The sequence below is a fragment of the Coregonus clupeaformis genome, chromosome 19, assembly GCF_020615455.1.
Source record: "Coregonus clupeaformis isolate EN_2021a chromosome 19, ASM2061545v1, whole genome shotgun sequence".
NCBI lineage: Eukaryota > Metazoa > Chordata > Actinopteri > Salmoniformes > Salmonidae > Coregonus > Coregonus clupeaformis.
The window spans coordinates 44,022,339-44,043,081 of record NC_059210.1 but is presented as its reverse complement, the minus strand read 5'-3'; the positions used below and the strand labels follow the sequence as shown (position 1 = coordinate 44,043,081).

Genomic DNA, 20,743 nt, shown 5'->3' with positions numbered 1-20,743 from the left:
TTAGAGTCACACCCAGCAAACTATTTACACTGAGACACTTACAGGCATACTACAGTATAATGCCCTCATTAGGCCATAAGAAGTACAGAGCTGTGCTTTAGTGACCTTGACAGTGCCCTACAGAAGCACACTACAAAAGTGGAGAGCTACTGCCTTTTGTTTTTCAGTAATTCAAGTAACTTCAGGAATCAAGTGTAGGGGAGAGTGGGGTATGTTGAGCCATTTTTTACATTCAGCATCACTATGTCAAGGAAAAAATAGTATTGTTTCTACCAAAGATATCTAAATATACACAATATATACAAAAGTATGTGGACACCCCTTCAAATTAGTGGATTCGGCCACACCCGTTGCTGACAGGTGTATAAAATCGATCATGCAATCTCCATAGACAAACATTGGCAGTAGAATGGCCTTACTGAAGAGCTCAGTGACTTTCAACGTGGCACCGTCATAGAATGCCACCTTTCCAACAAGTCAGTTCGTGCAATTTTAGCCCGGCTAGAGCTGCTCCGGTCAACTGTAAGTGCTGTTATTGTGAAGTGAAAACTTCTAGGAGCAACAACAGCGCAGCCGCAAAGTGGTAGGCCACACAAGCTCACAGAACAGGACCGCCGAGTGCTGAAGCGCGTAGCGCGTACAAATCGTCTGTCCTCTGTTGCAACACTCACTACAGAGATCCAAACTGCCTCTGGAAGCAACTTCAGCACAATAACTGTTCGTCGGGAGCTTAATGAAATGGGTTTCCATGGCCGAGCAGGTGCAAACAAGCCTAAGATCACCATGCGCAATGCCAAGCGTCAGCTGGATTGGTGTAAAGCTCGCCGCCATTGGACTCAGGTGCAGTGGAAACACGTTCTCTGCAGTGATGAATCAGGCTTCACCATCTGGCAGTCCGACGGACAAATCTGGGTTTGGCGGATGCCAGGACAACACTACCTGCTCGAATGCATAGTGCCAACTGTAAATATTGGTGGAGAGGAAATAATGGTCTTGGGCTGTTTTTCATGGTTAGCGGTAGGCTCCTTAGTAACAGTGAAGGGAAATCTTAACGCTACAGCTTCTGTGCTTCCAACTTTGTGGCAACAGTTTGGGAAAGGCCCTTTCCTGTTTCAGCATGACAATGCCCCCGTGCACAAAGCGATCTCCATACAGAAATGGTTTGTCAAGATGGGTGTGGAAGAACTTGACTTGCCTGCACAGAGCCCTGACCTCAACCCCATCGAACACCTTTGGGATGAATTGGAAAGCCGACTGCGAGCTAGGCCTAATCGCCCAACATCAATGCCCTACCTCACTAATGCTCTTGTGGCTGAATGAAACAAGTCCCAGCAGCAATGTTCCAACATCTAGTGGAAAGCCTTCCCAGAAGAGTGTAGGCTTTTATAGCAGCAAAGGGGGGACCAACTCCATATTAATGCCCATGATTTTGGAATGAGATGTTTGACGAGCACATACTTTTGTAGTGTATTTCAGGATGTTGTGTATCCCTGGAAATAATCAGAATTAATGTAAACATAACAGTTTTGAAAACATAGCTTGTCCAAAAAAAGTGGTCTCTTGGCACAATTTACCCCGGGTTTGGGGTAAATTGAGCATAGGAACAGGGTAAATTCAGCCGCCTTTGGGTAAGTGGGTGATCGTGTCCTGTGATAGTGGGTGATGGTGCTGGTAGGTCAAAGTTTAATTCATGGAATGGGGGTGTGGTATATTATATATCTTAAATGTATGCCTACATTCAGATATAGATCTCTCTGTTCAATATCACTGACCCTTCCATTTCTTGACCAGCTGTCTGGGACAGAGATGTTGTTTCAATGTGCCAATTCGTAGGCAACTTCTCTGCATTTGAGGCTACTAAGCCCATGAAATTGGTCTGCGAGATTTTTTATATGTTTAGCAAGCTGAGACTGGTGAGACCCTGTGTGCCTCTGCTACTCTATCATAGCCTCTCTTTCACACAGGTACATGTTTGCTTTCTTTCTTGTCAATGTACCTCTTCAGTGTCATAAGGTCTATTTTTTCATCCTTTGCTGCTGCTCAAATTGACTTCTTCCCTTCTCTCACTTCCTTGGCTGCTCTCTCAATAAACTCAATGGGGGCTAGACCCCTGTTTGTTTTATGTTTGTATACAAGGGGCATGATGATGTCTGCTCTGTAATAATACAAATGCACTATCTTGAGTTTATATGCATGACACATTGCAAAAATATTATGCATAAAACTGACAAAATGTAATCATAATTTGAATGGGGTATGGTGGCCATTGGCTCAACTTACCCCAAGGCAAACATTTTGATTTTATATTTGATCCACACAGCTACAAGGATGCACTTTCATGCTAGGTTTAGGACCTCATATTGTAGCTTATAGAGACCCCAACTGATGTACAAAACAATCTGAAAACGATCTACTTTGGTTTAGATACAAGCATCATGAAACCTGTAACACAATACAATCCATTGACTTTGTGAAAATTGGTTTGTGGTTTCTTCCTTCTGACTCCATTAAATGATGACCTCTTCCTAAAAATTTGGTCACATTATTAATTTTGTATATGTTTTCCTAGAAACAAGGGGTGTCTCAACTTACCCCACTCTCCCCTATTACCACCTCATCTACATCTTCTTACTGACTGTGTACAATACGAGTCCTGAACATCCAAACCTTACCAGCTTCAGGACATGGTGGTTGGCCGACCACATATCCACATATCCACACCTCTGTTGTCCTTAGTAGCATGTTTGTAACACTACACATTTATATTATCTAAAGGATCAATCCAGCAGTCTGATCAACACAATTGCATTCCACTTCACAGGTCCACTCCATAGACATATAGAAGCCCATGAGTCTGAAGTCCAGAATCAAGTTTGGAGTTGCGTCTGATATTTACGGTACGGCTGGAGTTTTCCCCCTTTCAAATGCACAGGGACTCAGTTGGTCCTTAACTGACTGAGCCACTGGTAAGAGTAGTGACAACAATGTGTGTCTATATCAAGGGGGGTCTAGTTGTGGATCCACTGGGTGTAGGATGTCTAAAGGTTGGGTCTAATGAGTCTCTAGTTGATGATGGGATAAAGGTTTATCTCTAGTTGATCTGAGGGTAGTGCCTAGTTGAGCTGAGGTTCGGGGTAGTGTCTGAACACCTTGTGGATCCACTGGGTGTAGAAGGGGACGTTGATGAAGATGCCAGGCCGGTTGGCACGGGCACAGCCTCTGCCATGGACACTGACCCCCACTATGACCCTGCTCTCTCCTTCCTGACACACCAAGGGACCGCCATAGTCCCTCTGACAGGGGGAGAGACATAAAGCATACATTAGTAAAAACATACAGTCAACTCCTGGTGAGAGCGAACTGTTCAAGTGTTTCAGTGCACATTTCATTTGTAGTTCACCAGCCTCCTTACCTCACAGACCCCCTCATCCCTCCTCCCCCCAGCGCAAATCTTGGTGTCTGTGATGTGGAGGTTCCCTCTGTGTTGTTCACTACACCTCTCATTACTGACCATGGGCAGATGGACCACCTTCAGTACACTTTCATGACCCGTACCTGAGTGATAGGTGAGAGGAGGGGGGATTATAGTCATGACAACAAGACATCAGTACAGCTAATGAGTAACCAGTTCCTTTCCTGGATGATACAATCCTGATGGATGTGATGGTATGTGTGTGTACCTTTGGTCTCGCCCCATCCATGCATGCTACACATCGAGCCATCAGCAATGGAGCACCCAGCCACCGGCAGCTGAATTGTGTGGACACTGTCTGCAGGGAGGGCAGGCCTGACAGAGAGAAAGAAAATAAGAAAAAAGAATCCTCTCAAGAATAGAAAACGTATGATATACGACCAGGAGTGTTTGTATATTTCTGTTCAGGCACTCACTGGGCCAGCCGTATGAGGGCCAGGTTGGAGCCCTCAGGACCACAGATCACATGGGAGATGGAGACTTCCTGTCTGAAGGAGCTGTTAGGAGCCGAGCCACGGAGGTCTGATACACCCAACCACACACGGTACTCACTCAGGTCTGGAACACTGTGGGGAAACGGGTGGATGTAAGCATAGTAAAGAGAAAGGGCAGAGGAAGAAAGGTAAAGAGAGAGAGAGAGAGAGAGAGAGAGAGAGAGAGAGAGAGAGAGAGAGAGAGAGAGAGAGAGAGAGAGAGAGAGAGAGAGAGAGAGAGAGAGAGAGAGAGAGAGAGAGAGAGGGAAGAAAGGTAAAGAGAGAGAGAGAGAGAGAGAGAGAGAGAGAGAGAGAGAGAGAGAGAGAGAGAGAGAGAGAGAGAGAGAGAGAGAGAGATGCAGTTACCATGAGGAGAAGCATTGTCTGTCAGTGAGGACCCACTCCTCTCGTATGAGAGAACCTCCACACCAGTGACTGGACCTGGGGAGGGAACACAACACACATGATATTACACACTGGGAATGAACCTTGGCTAACTCCAACACTTGGACAGATGGTCTATACATCTGCCATTAGAGCAGAGTTTATACCTTGATAACACAGAGAAGCAAAGCCAGGTGTGTGTGTGTGTGTACCGTTTCTGTATGCTGACCATCCAGCTTCCGTCTGTGATGGCGACTGGAGCGCCTCCTACTATCCTGGTCGTCTTATGGATGAAACATGACACCTTGGACACCTCCACTGACAAGTTGAGAAAGAGGAAACTATGTTGAAACAACCATTTTATACCCAAAGAGAAGTACAAGATGAAAACATGAAAACCAGAAGGCGGCAGTAGTAGAGAGACTGACCTCTCTGTGGAATGGTGTTCTCTGATGGTTCACCTGTATGACAGAGGATGAAACACAAGATGGAGGTCTCAGTGACAACACAGTGACAGTGCTACTACAGCAGTGGTGTGTGTGTGTGTGTGTGTGTGTGTATGGCTCACAAGGTTTGACGCTGCAGTAGTCCCAGGGTATAGCAGCGTTGTTAGTGTAACACCAGGGGCCGTGTGTGTCTCTGTCTGGGTTCCTACAGAAACTCCCCTCCTGTCCCACAGTCAGCACCGCTGCATCTCTGTCCCGACTATACACACAAAAAGCAAAGGAGAGTATTAGAGACGGTTAAAGACAGACTGTCAGCCCACCATTATGAGAGGAGCCACAGCTGTGTATGGCCTCTCTCTCTCTCTTTCCCCATCTCTCTTTCTCTCACACACACACCTACACTGACACAGGGCAATGATCGTAATGTTTGGAACGTCACCAACAGAATTTCTTCCCAGACATTCCAGGATGATAATAGGGGAATTCAGAGGAGTTCAGTGTGACGCACAGTGTGCGTGTGCGTGCATGAGTGCTGAGAGTGTGATTCCTCTGAGTCTCTCAAACATAAACAATAACCACTGACCTCTGACCTCTAACCTCTGGGCGGGAGCCAAGCAGAGGAACCGATTGGCTTTGAAGTATTCCGAGAAGGGAAGAGGCTCAGGGTCAGAGGAGGCCTGCATCATGTCCCCCAGATGCTTTATTACACACCCACACAACCATCCATTACAGTGGAGTGGAGTAATGGACCAGTTTTTCTCTCCTTGAGAACAGCCAAGCTCTGACTCTCTGTTAGACCAATATGACTTGACCACAGGTCAGCTACAGGTTAACTCCCCCATGACCTCTTAGGTTCAACCATGTGTTTCTGAATAGGGCACTCCCTCTTAGGGCTGTTACGGTGACCGTATTACCGCCACACTGGCAGTCATGAGTTATGACCGCAGTCAAATTCCACGTGATGATTCTGATGGTCATTAGTAGCCTACCAAACTTGCTAACTGCCTGGTAATGTGATCGAAAATCAAATCAAACACTGTATCAGAACCCATAAACTCATGTTGCGCAACATTTCTATAGGCTATGCAACTGCGCGAGAAAACATCGTTTTGATGGCCTCTATTAAAAAGAGGAGGAACCCATCAGCTTTCTATAGGCTAGGCCTACTATATTTATTTCTGTACTTTCCTAATATTAAGCACCATGCTTTGCTTTAAAATAAGAGTATAACCTACCTGGCTGGCATGAAAATGAACTACGGGAAAAGCGTCCTCCATTCGCTATTTAAGTGCATAGATTACATGTATTTTTTTCCCCCTGCCCCTGTTCCGAGACAGGTGCATGATAATGGTCCATTCTAAATCAAAACTAATTTCACACATATATTATTTAGTATATATGTAAAGACAAGATTAAATTAAGAATAGTCTGATGGGTGACAATATTAGCCTATCACTGGTGAAAGATAAATGATCACTTGTGAATGATGCCCATCATGTGCAGTAAGCCAAGAAACAGCGCATGGCTTTTTTTGTGACTTTTTCAAATCATGATCACACATCTCATGTAGCCTATCCCATAGGCCTATATGTTTTGATAAGGTTTGTATCGCAACTAAAGTGGCCAAATAACTTCTTAAAATTAGGCATATTAATCCGCTTTAGAACCGGTGTAAAGCCTAACTGGCATACATAGGCGGCACGTGAGTTTCAAGTTTGGGGAAGATCATTTTCACCACAAAAATGCACCTTTATAATAAAGCATTACATGCATAATCACATTTGCGTTCACTTTTGAGAACGTGTTTTCCTGCTAATTGATTGCATTTAGGCACATTCGCGCTTATAGCCTACTGCCGTGTGGGCATTGCTGGGCTTATAATGTGAAGAAATAGCCTAATAGTTTATCAACATTTTCTGTTGATCTGTTGCATCAGCCTCATTGCTTTTAAAGTTGTTTTATGCAGTGGTTGTATTAATTTGGGATCTATTGCATCCCACAACTGTCCCAGAGTATGTTTGGAATATTTATTTCTCGCACAGAAGGCCAAGTTGACCAATAGAATAGGTCAAGTTTTGTACTATGGGGGATAGTAGATTGACATAGGCTAGTGCTTTTCTTGTTTGTTAGGCCTACTCATCTTGTTGGCTGATGAAAAGTAAATGTGGACAGTTCTTCTAACATCTTCAATATGCACCTCGGAATTCGATAATAAGGACGCGCGCAATTGCCCGATGTGTCTGTCTTCACTTGTAGCCTACTTCTGAGCTGAGATGCCTGTGAGAAGGAGCCGATCACGTGACAGGCATTGGCTAATAACAATTGAGATATCTGAGGGAGCCATGTGAGTGAGAGGTGCTTCGGAGCACGGCGAATGGCAGCTGGGAGAAGGGAATTATAATTATTATATTCAGCCCAAAGGCACAATGGCCATTTTGGCCACATAAGCCATGGATTTTTTTAGGGGGCATTACAGCCACACAAGGGGGATGCCGCCAGGAAATTAAAAGCCTTGTGAGAATATTATCAAGTGCTTGACAAATTGTGAATGAGAGACTGATTAAGTGTGCGCAGCCTGCACAAGAAACAAAGCAGAGCTCATGCCTTTGATGCAACGTTTTCAACTCATCATTAGTCGCATGTATTAAAAATCTAAACATATAGCCCAACGTTTGTATCACAACTAAAGTTGCATAAATACATCTAAATTAAGCATATAGGAGGACCTGTTTCTTTGTTAACCACTCAACACAGAATAGCTGCATGAGCGCACTCCATTGGAAATCATTTGGAGAAAATATCCTTTCTATTTTATTCAGATACAGTATGTTCAATTGTATTCTTCATACTATAAAATAATATAAAATAATGCCACAGAATTCTAAGAAAATCTTTCTGCTAAATTAACTAGTTTAGCCTACAGCCAAATGGCACTGCCAGATCAGGGCCTAACATAAGGACAACTCATTGTATGCTATTCTGTTCTTCTGAAATAGACTACATTTTCTTCATATCTGTCACGCCCTGGCTCTGGGGACTCTCGTATGTTGAGCCAGGGTGTTTATTTTGTTTAGGTTCTAGTCGTTGTCTATCTATGTTGGCCTGAGTGACTCCCAATCAGAGGCAACGAGTGTCAGCTGGTTGTCTCTGATTGGGAGCCATATTTAACTGTCTGTCTTTCACTTTGTGTTGGTGGGATTTTGTTCGTGTTGGTTTGTGTTTAAACCATAGACGTCACGTTTTTTGTTTGTTGTTTTGATCGTGTGATCATTAAATAAATATAAATATGTTCACCTGCAACGCTGCGCCTTGGTCTCTCCATGACGATCGTGACAGAAAATCCCACCAAGATGTGACCAAGCAGCGTGTCCAGGAGCCATCGCCAGGGAGATCCCTAACAGATCTCCTTCGCCTCCTCGACTGGGTCAAGCCGAGTGAGGAAGAGAAGGGCTTGACCTTGTGGCAGAAGGGCGAAAGGCTGGCGAGGGACATGGAGACCTGGTCCACGGGTAGGGGAGACGCCCAGAAATTTTTTAGGGGGGGGCTAACGCCGTGGACGACGGGGCAGCAGGAGGCCGCCAGGTTACGGGAGTCACTGGTCACCAGGGGGAGGGAGGTTGTAGAGGCACGGCGAGAGGTACTGGCGTGTGTTGCCAGTCCGGTCCGGCCTGTTCCTGATCCCCACGTAGGGCCAGTGGTGTGTGTTCCCAGTACGGTCCGGCCTGTTCCTGCCACTCCCACCAAGTCAGTGGTGCGTTTCGTCAGCCCGGCGCGGCCCGTTCCTGCTCCCCGCACCAAGTCAGTGGTGCGCGTCGTCAGCCCGGTCCAGCCCATTCCTGCTCCCCGCACCAAGTCAGTGGTGCGCGTCGTCAGCCCGGTCCGGCCCATTCCTGCTCCCCGCACCAAGTCAGTGGTGCGCGTCGTCAGCCCGGTCCGGCCCATTCCTGCTCCCCGCACCAAGTCAGGGGTGCGCTTCGTCAGCCCGGTCCGGCCCATTCCTGCCCTCCGCACCAAGTCAGGGGTGCGCTTCGTCAGCCCGGTCCGGCCCATTCCTGCTCCCCGCACCAAGTCAGTGGTGCGCTTCGTCAGCCCGGCTCGGCCCGTTCCTGCTCCCCGCACCAAGTCAGTGGTGTGCTTCGTCAGCCCAGTCCGGCCTGTCCCTGCTCCACGCACCAAGCCTACGGTGTGCGTCGTCAGCCTGGTAAGGCCCGTTCCTCCTCCACGCACCAAGGCAGGGGTGCGCGTCGTCAGTCCAGCACAACCCGTGCCTGGGTCATGTCCGGAGCCGGATCCGCCGCCGAGGCGGAGTGCCCACCCGGTCCCTCCCCTGTTGTGGTTGGTTGGCGCGGTCGGAGTCCGCGCCTTTGGGGGGGGGTACTGTCACGCCCTGGCTCTGGGGACTCTCGTATGTTGAGCCAGGGTGTTTATTTTGTTTAGGTTCTAGTCGTTGTCTATCTATGTTGGCCTGAGTGACTCCCAATCAGAGGCAACGAGTGTCAGTTGGTTGTCTCTGATTGGGAGCCATATTTAACTGTCTGTCTTTCACTTTGTGTTGGTGGGATTTTGTTCGTGTTGGTTTGTGTTTAAACCATAGACGTCACGTTTTTCGTTTGTTGTTTTGATCGTATGATCATTAAATAAATATAAATATGTTCACCTGCAACGCTGCGCCTTGGTCTCTCCATGACGATCGTGACAATATCATGTGAATAAATAATGGTTTATTGTGATGGTGTAGGCTATATCAAATGGATTTATTTGACTTTTTAAAATATTGATTGTTCCAAAGGTCTGCATCAGTGGCTTGTAGGCAATGCGTGGAAGCCAGGATATGCGAAACGTGTTTATGTTAATTAACGGTCAATTACCGTGAGACCGGCAGTTATTTGCTTGACAATCACCAGCTGACAACATTTCATGACCACCACAGCCCTACTCCCATCTATGGTCCCCCCTCCTCCCCCCACCCCCCCCAACACACACACAGATGTGTAGCATGTGGTTTTGTTACCTATGGTCTCTCCAGATGGAACAGGGAAGACCTGACCTGGTCCTTGACACCTCTCCTCTGTAGCTCTCTCCATTGCCCTCGTAGCAGTCTGGAACGCACGCACACACACAGTATGATACCAGGCTAATAAAATATGAAAACATATTTATGTTCCTGTAATATAAGTCAGAATGCTACAGACCACACCAACCCCATGGAAATATAGTATTGAAACTGTACAAATCTCTGCTGTCCTGACTGGTAGACCAGAACATGACTACAAAACACCAGTCACAAAACTGTCTCAGCCCCGAGATTCTAATCTGAGTGTGGGAAAAACACAACCCTAAAGAATCTGTATTCCAGATCCCCTTACTATCCAATGGGACAGCGCTTCCTTGTCCTCTCTATCCAATGGGACAGAGCCTCCACCCTCACTGTCCAATGGGACAGAGCGATGTTGTAATGCTGTCAGAGCTAGTTTATTTATGTGCAGTGGGCTGTGATTCCCAGAGTCCTACAGTAATACTTCTATAGAAACATACTTTATAAGTTGCTCAGGAGATCATACTTCAGGGACAACACTGAATGCCAAGTAAATTTGCATTAAACAGAGAAAACATATCTGCATCAGGAATCCATCTATTTTGCAGGGTCAAAATAAAAATGTAGCAGACGCTCTCATCCAGAGCGACTTACAGGAGCAATTAGGGCTAAGTGCCTTACTCAAGGGCACATCGGAATATTTTTCACCTAGTCGGCTTGGGGATTTCAACCAGAGACCTTTTGATTACTGGCCCAACGCTCTAACCGCTAGGCTACCCGCCGCCCACTTCACTTGTTAGTTTAACCAAAAGCAGTAAATATCCATTGCACTACCATTGTCTGAGACCTGAAGACCAGTATTAGCTCCTGGAGCTATAGGCTAGGCTTTAGCTCAGGGGTCTACTGTGGTTTTGATTATGCTCTCACCCTTGGGTTCAGTGTTCTGTGTGCCACAGCGGGGGATGTTGGTGCAGAATGCATTGCGAACGTTAGGGTCTGAAGTGAAGCACCATGGGAGGTCAAGGCCGTCAGGGTTCCTGCAGTAGTTCTCCCTCAGGTCTCTGCAACATACACACACACAATAAATATATATTCTCTAAACAAGTTAAAGAGCAACTCTGCCACTTTTCAACCTCCTATTCATTATCTCCAGCACCAAACCAAATAAAATAAAATTGTATTTGTCACATGCGCCGAATACAACAGGTATAGACCTTGTGAAATGCTTACTTACAAGCCCTTAACCAACAATGCAGTTTTAAGAAAAATAAGTGTTAAGTAAAAGATAGATCAGTAAAAAAATAATATACAAAGAAATAATTAAAGAGCAGCAGCAAAATAACAGTTGTCGGTGATTAGGCCTACCACTGTTGTGTCGTCGGCAAACTTAATGATGGTGTTGGAGTCGTGCCTGGCCATGCAATCATGGGTGAACAGGGAGTACAGGAAGGGACTGAGCACACAACCCTGAGGGGCCCCCGTGTTGAGGATCAGCGTGGCAGATGTGTTGTTACCTACCCTTACCACCTGGGGGCGGCCCGTCAGGAAGTCCAGGATCCAGTTGCAGAGGGGAGGTGTTTAGTCCCAGGGTCCTTAGCTTAGTGATGAGCTTTGAGGGCACTATGGTGTTGAACACTGAGCTGTAGTCAATGAATAGCATTCTCACGTATGTGTTCCTTTTGTCCAGGTAGGAAAGAGCAGTGTGGCACGCAATAGAGATTGCATCATCTGTGGATCTGTTGGGGCGGTATGCAAATTGGAGTGGGTCTAGGGTTTCTGGGATAATGGTGTTGAAGTGAGCCAAGACCAGCCTTTCAAAGCACTTCATGGCTACAAACGTGAGTGCTACGGGTCTGTAGTCATTTAGGCAGGTTATCTTAGTGTTCTTGGGCACAGGGACAATGGTGGTCTGCTTGAAACATGTTGGTATTACAGACTCAGTCAGGGACAGGTTGAAAATGTCAGTGAAGACACTTGCAAGTTGGTCAGCGCATGCTCGGAGTACACGTCCTGTTAATCCATCTGGCCTTGCGGCCTTGTGAATGTTGACCTGTTTAAAGGTCTTACTCACATCAGCTACGGAGAGTGTAATCACACAGTCGTCCGGAACAGCTGATCCTCTCATGCATGCTTCAGTGTTGCTTGCCTCGAAGCAAGTATAGAAGTAATTTAGCTCGTCTGGTAGGCTTGTGTCACTTGGCAGCTCGCGGCTGTGCTTCCCTTTGTAGTCTGTAATAGTTTGCAAGCCCTGCCACGAGCGTCGGAGCCGGTGGAGCTTTGTACGTGTCTCTGTGTGTGGAGTAAAGGTGGTCTAGAGTTCTTTTCCCACTGGTTGCACATTTAACATGCTGGTAGAAATGAGGTAAAACGGATGTAAGTTTCCCTGCATAAAAGTCTCCCGCCACTAGGAGTGCCATCTCTGGATGAGTGTTTTCCTGTTTGCTCATGGCCTTATACAGCTCATTGAGTGCGGTCTTTGTGCCAGCATTGATTTGTGGTGGTAAATAGACAGCTATGAAAAATATAGATGAAAACAATCTTGCTAAATAGAGTGGTCTACAGCTTATCATGAGATACTCTACCTCAGGCGAGCAAAACCTCGAGGCTTCCTTAATATTAGATTTCGTGTATCAGCTGTTGTTTACAAATATACACAGACCGCCACCCCTTGTCTTACCGGAGGCGGCTGTTCTATCTTACGATGCAGCGTAAACCCAGCCAGCTGTATGTTATCCATGTCGTCGTTCAGCCATGACTCGGTGAAACCTAAAATATTACCGTTTTTAATGTCCCGTTGGTAGGATATTCGTGATCGTAGCTTGTCTATTTTGTTATCCAATGATTGTACATTGGCTAATAGGACTGATGGTAGAGGCAGATTACCCACTCGCTGTCGGATCCTTACAAGGCACTCCGACCGTCTCTTTCTCCTGCGAATGACGGGGATTTGGGCCTTGTCGGGTGTTTAAAATAAATTATTCTCTGTGACATCAAAGGGTAGTATTAAAAGTAAGACAAAATGTGATTTTCAAAACCTGCAATGAGTTTCTAGCCAGAGGGAGGGTATTTTCTTGCTCCACATGTCACCACAAATCACATAGTATTTGAAAATCACTGTTTTTAAGATGTAATTGGGAATAACTTTTTTACGTTATATTTGAATGCCCTTTAACATGTAATATAGTGTGTGTAGGGTTGTCGATGTGTGTCCGTACAAGCGTGGGTCACTCACTTGCAACGATAGTCCCGGGGTATGTATGTGTGGTTGTGGGGGTACTGTGAGTCCCAGCGTTGACAGGTCACTCCACTGGGTGTTACTGCTACTGTCCCCCTGTAGCCCTCGCCTCGACCCCGGAAACAACTAGTAGTCACATCCACCTCTCCCACACTGTCTGAGGCTGAGAGAGGCAAAGAGAAAGAGACAGTGAAGGAGAGAGAGAGGGAAATTCACCATGGTTAAATATAGCCACATCACCTGTACCATCTGTTAAACTACACCAGCTTCTCCTTGAGGCCACAGTGCCACTCAGACACAGTAGCAAGAACAAGACTGACTTGGACTAAAACTCCTCAAATTCTATAGATTACATTGCAGTCATGTAGCTGATTAGGTTGAAATAACAAGGAAACAATGCTGACTCATTTTGTCCACAAGAACACTACCAGTCAAAAGTTTGGACACACCTACTCATTCAAGGGTTTTTCTTTATTTTCACTATTTTTTACATTGTAGAATAATAGTGAAGACATCAAAACTATGAAATAACACATATGGAATCATGTAGTAACCAAATAAGCGTTAAACAAATCAAAATATATTTTATATTTGAGATCCTTCAAATAGCCACACTTTGCCTTGATGACAACTTTGCACACTCTTGGCATTCTCTCAACCAGCTTCATGAGGTAGTCACCTGGAATGCATTTCAATTAACAGGTGTGCCTTCTTGAAAGTTAATTTGTGGAATTTCTTTCCTTCTTAATGCGTTTGAGCCAATCAGTTGTATTGTCACAAGGTGGACAGCTCAAATAAGCAAAGAGAAACGACAGTCCATCATTAGTTTAAAACATGAAGGTCAGTCAATAAGGACAATTTCAAGATCTTTGAAAGTTTCTTCAAGTGCAGTTGCAAAAACCATCAAGCGCTATGATAAAACTGGCTCTCATGAGGACCACCACAAGAATGGAAGACCCAGAGTTACCTCTGCTGCAGAGGATAAGTTCATTAGAGTTACCAGCCTCAGAAATTGCAGGCCAAATAAATGATTCACAGAGTTCAAGTAACAGAAACATCTCAACATCAACTGTTCAGAGGAGACTGTGTGAATCAGGCCTTCATGGTCGAATTGCTGCAACAACAAAAAAAACTACTAAAGGACACCAATAATAAGAAGAGACTTCCTTGGGACAAGAAACATGAGCTATGGATATTAGACCAGTGGAAATGTGTCCTTTGGTCTGGAGTCCAAAGAGTCTTTGTGAGACGCGGTGTGGGTGAACGGATTATCTCTATATGTGTATTTCCCACCGTAAAGCATAGAGGAGGAGGTGTTATGGTGTGGGGGTGTTTTGCTGGTGACACTGTCTGTGATTAATTTAGAATTCAAGGCACACTTAACAAGCATGGCTACCACAGTATTCCACAGCGATATGCCATCTCATCTGGTTTGGGCTTGGTGGGACTATCATTTTTTTTTCAACAGGACAATGACCCAACACACCTCCAGGCTGTGTAAGGGCTATTTTACCAAGAAGGAGAGTGATGGAGTGCTGCATCAGATGACCTGGCCTCCACAATCCCCCGACCTCAACCCAATTGAGATGGTTTGGGATGAGTTGGACCGCAGAGTGAAGGAAAAGCAGCCAACAAGTGCTCAGCATATGTGGGAACTCCTTCAAGACTGTTGGAAAAGCATTCCAGGTGAAGCTGGCTGAGAGAATGCCAAGAGTGTGCAAAGCTGTCATCAAGGCAAAGGGTGGCTATTTGAAGAATCTCAAATATAAAATATATTTTGATTTGTTTAACACTTTTTTGGTAACTAAATAATTCCATACGTGTTATTTCATAGCTTTGATGTCTTCACTATTATTCAACAATGTAGAAAATTGTAAAAATAAAGAAAAACCCTTGAATGAGTAGGTGTGTCCAAACGTTTGACTGGTACTGTATATGCTGTAACAAAAATAGTTCCAAGATGGCATAGCAGTGTGGTCGTGTTTTCTGTACTGTACTCATGTAAATAGCCTGTTTTTTGTTTTTTTGTATTTTTCGTATATATTTCTCAATCTCACTTTCCATCCTTTAACTAAATATACTTTCCTGCAACCCGCCTCACCCAATGTGGAACGGATTCTATTATTTCTTCATACATTTTTATCCAGAACCTCTGGCTGAAGGCCCTCAAAATTGTCAAAGACTCCAGCCACCCTAGTCATAGACTGTTCTCTCTGCTACCGCACGGCAAGCGGTACCGGAGTGCCAAGTCTAGGTCCAAAAGACTTCTCAACAGCTTCTACCCCCAAGCCATAAGACTCCTGAACAGCTAATCATGGCTACCCGGACTATTTGCACTGCCCCCCCACCCTTTTTACGCTGCTGCTACTCTGTTAATTATTTATGCATAGTCATAGTCACTTTAACTCTACCCACATGTACATATTACTTCAACTACCTCAACTAGCCAGTGCCCCCGCACATTGACTCTGCACCGGTACCCCCCTGTATATATAGCCTCCCTACTGTTATTTTATTTTACTTCTGCTCTTTTTTTTCTCAACACTTTTTTCGTTGTTGTTTTATTTTTACTTTTTCTGTTAAAAATAAATGCACTGTTGGTTAAGGGCTGTAAGTAAGCATTTCACTGTAATGTCTGCACCTGTTGTATTCGGCGCATGTGACCAATAAAATTTGATTTGATTTGATTTGAAACTAGCCAGCTAGCCAGCTAACTAGCTACTTGCTATTAGCCACCGTTAGCGGGCTTCACCATTGTCCGTGGCCGTGGCCTGCACTACCTACCAGCCAGCTCTAGCCTGGACAATTATCGGCCAGTCTGTACAGTCTGCACATCGCGCTATCGAGCCAGAGCATATCGGATTTTCTGCCGGAATCACTGAATCACTGGACCTTAACACCGGATCAACGCAACTAGCTAGCTGCAACCGAATGGCTGTTGTCGTTGTTGGCTAATCACCACTGTCCTGAAGCTAACCCCAGTTAGCCTTGAGCTAGCCTTGAGCCTGGCCCATCTCCCGGCTATCTACCTCTCTGTCAACCAGACGGGACCTCCTAGTGTTGACACGGAGCCCCGCCGAACCATCACGACTGGTCTGCCAACGTAATCGTCTGATGTGGTTTCAACAGGCTTCCCGTTGCGACGACAACGAAGATCCTTCTGCTAGCCCCGGCCCGCTAGCACTCGCAACCAACAGCCGTGCCTCCAACTCGCCTGTAGCGTAGCAGCCACTGAACTGCTCCTGGACTTACTTATTGCTGTTCACTGGACCTTATGATCACTCAGCTACACAGCTGATGCCTGCTGGACTGTTCCTTTATACGGTACCCCATCCTGTTTATCTGTTTAGCCTCAGCTCAAACTTTCGTCGCCATTACGAGCTGTTGTCTTAGCTCTCTCGAATAACACCTGTGACTGCTTTATGCCTCTCTCCCATGTCAATATGCCTTGCCTATTGCTGTTTCAGTTAGTTGTAACTGTACTTTTTCAATGTAGAGCCCCAGTCCTGCTCAACCTGTCTCAGAGAGCTCCTTTGTCCCACCCCCCACACACGCGGAGACCGGCTCATTCGGTGCCTCCAGTGATGCTATCTCTTTCATCTTTACCCAACGCTTAGGTTTACCTCCACTGTACTCATATCCTTCCATATCCTTGTCTGTACATAATGCCCTGAATCTACAGTGAGGGAAAAAAGTATTTGATCCCCTGCTGATTTTGTACGTTTGCCCACTGACAAAGAAATGATCAGTATATAATTTTAATGGTAGGTTTATTTGAACAGTGAGAGACAGAATAACAACAAAATAATCCAGAAAAACGCATGTAAAAAATGTTATAAATTGATTTGCATTTTAATGAGGGAAATAAATATTTGACCCCCTCTCAAACAGAAAGATTTCTGGCTCCCAGGTGTCTTTTATACAGGTAACGAGCTGAGATTAGGAGCACACTCTTAAAGGGAGTGCTCCTAATCTCAGTTTGTTACCTTTATACAAGACACCTGTCCACAGAAGCAATCAATCAATCAGATTCCAAACTCTCCACCATGGCCAAGACCAAAGAGCTCTCCAAGGATGTCAGGGACAAGATAAAAAAAAAGAAAATAAGAAAAAAAAAAATACAAAAAAAAAATACAAAAAAAATAATAATAATAAGATTGTAGACCTACACAAGGCTGGAATGAGCTACAAGACCATCGCCAAGCAGCTCGGTGAGAAGGTGACAACAGTTGGTGCAATTATTCGCAAATGGAAGAAACACAACATAACTGTCAATCTCCCTCGGCCTGGGGCTCCATGCAAGATCTCACCTCGTGGAGTTGAAATGATCATGACAACGGTGAGGAATCAGCCCAGAACTATACGGGAGGATCTTGTCAATGATCTCAAGGCAGCTGGGACCATAGTCACCAAGAAAACAATTGGTAACAGACTACGCCGTGAAGGACTGAAATCCTGCAGCGCCCGCAAGGTCCCCCTGCTCAAGAAAGCACATATACAGGCCTGTCTGAAGTTTGCCAATGAACATCTGAATGATTCATAGGAGAACTGGGTGAAAGTGTTGTGGTCAGATGAGACCAAAATCGAGGAGGAGGAGGAATGCTGCCTATGACCCCAAGAACACCATCCCCACCATCAAACATGGAGGTGGAAACATTATGCTTTGGGGGTGTTTTTCTGCTAAGGGGACAGGACAACTTCACCGCATCAAAGGGACGATGGACAGGCCATGTACCATCAAATCTTGGGTGAGAACTTCCTTCCCTCAGCCAGGGCATTGAAAATGGGTCGTGGATGGGTATTCCAGCATGACAATGACCCAAAACACACGGCCAAGGCAACAAAGGAGTGGCTTAAGAAGGAGCACATTAAGGTCCTGGAGTGGCCTAGCCAGTCTCCAGACCTTAATCCCATAGAAAATCTGTGGAGGGAGCTGAAGGATCGAGTTGCCAAACGTCAGCCTCGAAACCTTAATGACTTGGAGAAGATCTACAAAGAGGAGTGGGACAAAATCCCTTCTGAGATGTGTGCAAACCTGGTGGCCAACTACAAGAAACGTCTGACCTCTGTGATTGCCAACAAGGGTTTTGCCACTAAGTACTAAATAATGTTTTGCAGAGGGGTCAAATACTTATTTCCCTCATTAAAATGCAAATCAATTAATAAAAATTTTGACATGCGTTTTTCTGGATTTTGTTGTTGTTATTCTGTCTCTCACTGTTCAAATAAACCTAATATTAAAATTATAGACTGATCATGTCTTTATCAGTGGGCAAACGTACAAAATCAGCAGGGGATCAAATACTTTTTTCCCTCACTGTATTCTACAACGCCCGGAAATCTGCCCCTTTTTTTCTCTGTACCCAACGGACTAGAAGAACAGTTCTTAAAGCCTTTAGCCGTATCCTTATTCTACTCCTCCTCTCTTCCTCCTACCTTCACTCTCTCTTTCCCGCTACTCTCTCCTCTTCCATCCTATCATCTCTTCCCTCTGCTAAATCCTTCTCCCTCCGATCTCCTGATTATGCCTCCTCAACCCTCCTCTCCTCCCTTTCTGCATCTTTTGACCCTCTATGTCCCTTTCCTCCCAGCTGGCTCAGTCCTCCCCTCCTGCTCCGTGCTTGACGACTCATTGCGAGCTCACAGAAGAGGGCCCCGGGCAGCCGAGCGGAAATGGAGGGAAACTAGACTCCCTGCGGACCTGTCATCTTTTCACTCCCTCCCCTACATTCTCGTCCTCTGTTTCCGCTGCTAAAGCCACTTTCTACCACTCTAAATTTCAAGCCTCTGCCTCTAACCCTAAGAAGCTCTTTGCCACCTTCTCCTCCCTGCTGAATCCTCCTCCTCCTCCCCCTCCCTCCTCCCTCTCTGTGGATGACTTCGTCAACCATTTTGAAAAGAAGGTTGACGACATCCGATTCTCATTTATTAAGTCAAATGACACCGCTGGTCCTGCTCACACTGCCCTACCCTATGCTTTGACTTCTTTCTCCCCTCTCTTTCCAGATTAAATCTTGCGACTTGTGACGGCCGGCCGCCCAACAACCTGCCTGCTTGACCCGATCCCCTCCTCTCTTTTCCAGACCATTTCCAGAGACCTTCTCCCTTACCTCACCTCGCTCATCAACTCATCCTTGACCGCTGGCCATGTCCCTTCCGTCAAGAGAGCGAGAGTTGCACCCCTCCTCAAAAAACCTACACTCGATCCCTCCGATGTCAACAACTACAGACCAGTTTCCCTTCTTTCTTTTCTCTCCAAAGCTCTTGAGCGTGCCGTCTCTAGCCAACTCTCCTGCTATCTCTCTCAGAATGACCTTCTTGATCTAAACCAGTCAGATTTCTCTTCTCTGTGTCACGGAGGCTCTCTGCACTGCGAAAGCTAACTCTCTCTCCTCTGTTCTTATCCTTCTAGACCTATCCGCTGCCTTTGATACTGTGAACCATCAGATCCTCCTCTCCACCCTCTCCGAGCTGCTCACTCTTGGATTGCGTCCTACCTGACAGGTCGCTCCTACCAGGTGACGTGGCGAGAATCTGTCTCCGCACCACGTGCTGTCACCACTGGTGTCCCCCAGGGCTCAGTTCTAGGCCCTCTCCTATTCTCTCTATACACCAAGTCACTTGGCTCTGTCATATCCTCACATGGTCTCTCCTATCATTGCTACGCAGACGACACACAATTAATTTTCTCCTTTCTGATAACCAGGTGGTCAATCGCATCTCTGCATGTCTGGCGGACATATCAGTGTGGATGTCGGATCACCACCTCAAGCTGAACCTCGGCAAGACGGAGCTGCTCTTCCTCCCGGGGAAGGACTGCCCGCTCCATGATCTCACCATCACGGTTGACAACTCCATTGTGTCCTTGTCCCAGATTGCAAAGAACCTTGGCGTGACCCTGGACAACACCCTGTCGTTCTCCGCTAACATCAAAGCGGTGACCCGATCCTGCAGGTTCATGCTCTACAACATTCGCAGAGTACGACCCTACCTTACACAGAAAGCGGCACAGGTCCTAATTCAGGCACTTGTCATCTCCCGTCTAGATTACTGCAACTCGCTGTTGGCTGGGCTCCCTGCCTGTGCCATTAAACCCCTACAACTTATCCAGAACACTGCAGCCCGTCTGGTGTTCGACCTTCCCAAGTTCTCTCATGTCACCCCGCTCCTCTGCACACTCCACTGGCTTCCAGTTGAGGCTTGCATCTACTACAAAACCATGGTGCTTGCCTACGGAGCTGTGAGGGGAACGATACCTCCTTACCTTCAGGATCAGACCCTACACCCAAATGAGGGCACTACGTTCATCCACCTCTGGCCTGCTAGCTCCCCTACCTCTACGGAAGCACAGTTCCCATCAAGCCCAGTCAAAGCTATTTGCTGCTCTGGCACCCCAATGGTGGAACAAGCTTCCCCACGACGCCAGGACAGCGGAGTCACTGACCACCTTCCAGAGACACTTGAAACCCTACCTCTTTAAGGAAAACCTGGAATAGTATAAAGTAATCCTTCTACCCCCCCCACACCCATTAAAAAAATAAAAAGTGGTTGTCCCACTAGCTATCATAAGTTGAATACACCAATTTGTAAGTTGCTCTGCTATATGATGTAAATGTAAATGTAAATGTGATGTAGAGGTTAACCCAGGCCCTGTAGCCCCCAGTATCACTCCTGCTCCCCAGGCGCTATCATTTGTTG

At 46.1% G+C, this 20,743-nt stretch overlaps 1 protein-coding gene across 1 annotated transcript in view; it reads right to left on the bottom strand.

Moving 5' to 3' along the window:
• Window positions 1–2,374: 2,374 nt before the first annotated feature.
• LOC121531952 (hepatocyte growth factor-like) overlaps window positions 2,375–20,743 on the bottom strand; it is a 40,185-nt gene continuing 21,816 nt past the window's right edge. The window contains exons 8-18 of the mRNA XM_041837546.2: window positions 13,043–13,208; window positions 10,738–10,871; window positions 9,787–9,874; window positions 4,898–5,034; window positions 4,758–4,790; window positions 4,542–4,647; window positions 4,312–4,386; window positions 3,889–4,038; window positions 3,681–3,787; window positions 3,413–3,555; window positions 2,375–3,293 (exon numbers count right to left, since the gene is read on the bottom strand). Coding sequence (XP_041693480.1) covers window positions 3,114–3,293; window positions 3,413–3,555; window positions 3,681–3,787; window positions 3,889–4,038; window positions 4,312–4,386; window positions 4,542–4,647; window positions 4,758–4,790; window positions 4,898–5,034; window positions 9,787–9,874; window positions 10,738–10,871; window positions 13,043–13,208 — 1,319 coding nt within the window. The 3' untranslated portion in view covers window positions 2,375–3,113. The remainder of the gene's footprint in view (window positions 3,294–3,412; window positions 3,556–3,680; window positions 3,788–3,888; window positions 4,039–4,311; window positions 4,387–4,541; window positions 4,648–4,757; window positions 4,791–4,897; window positions 5,035–9,786; window positions 9,875–10,737; window positions 10,872–13,042; window positions 13,209–20,743) is intronic.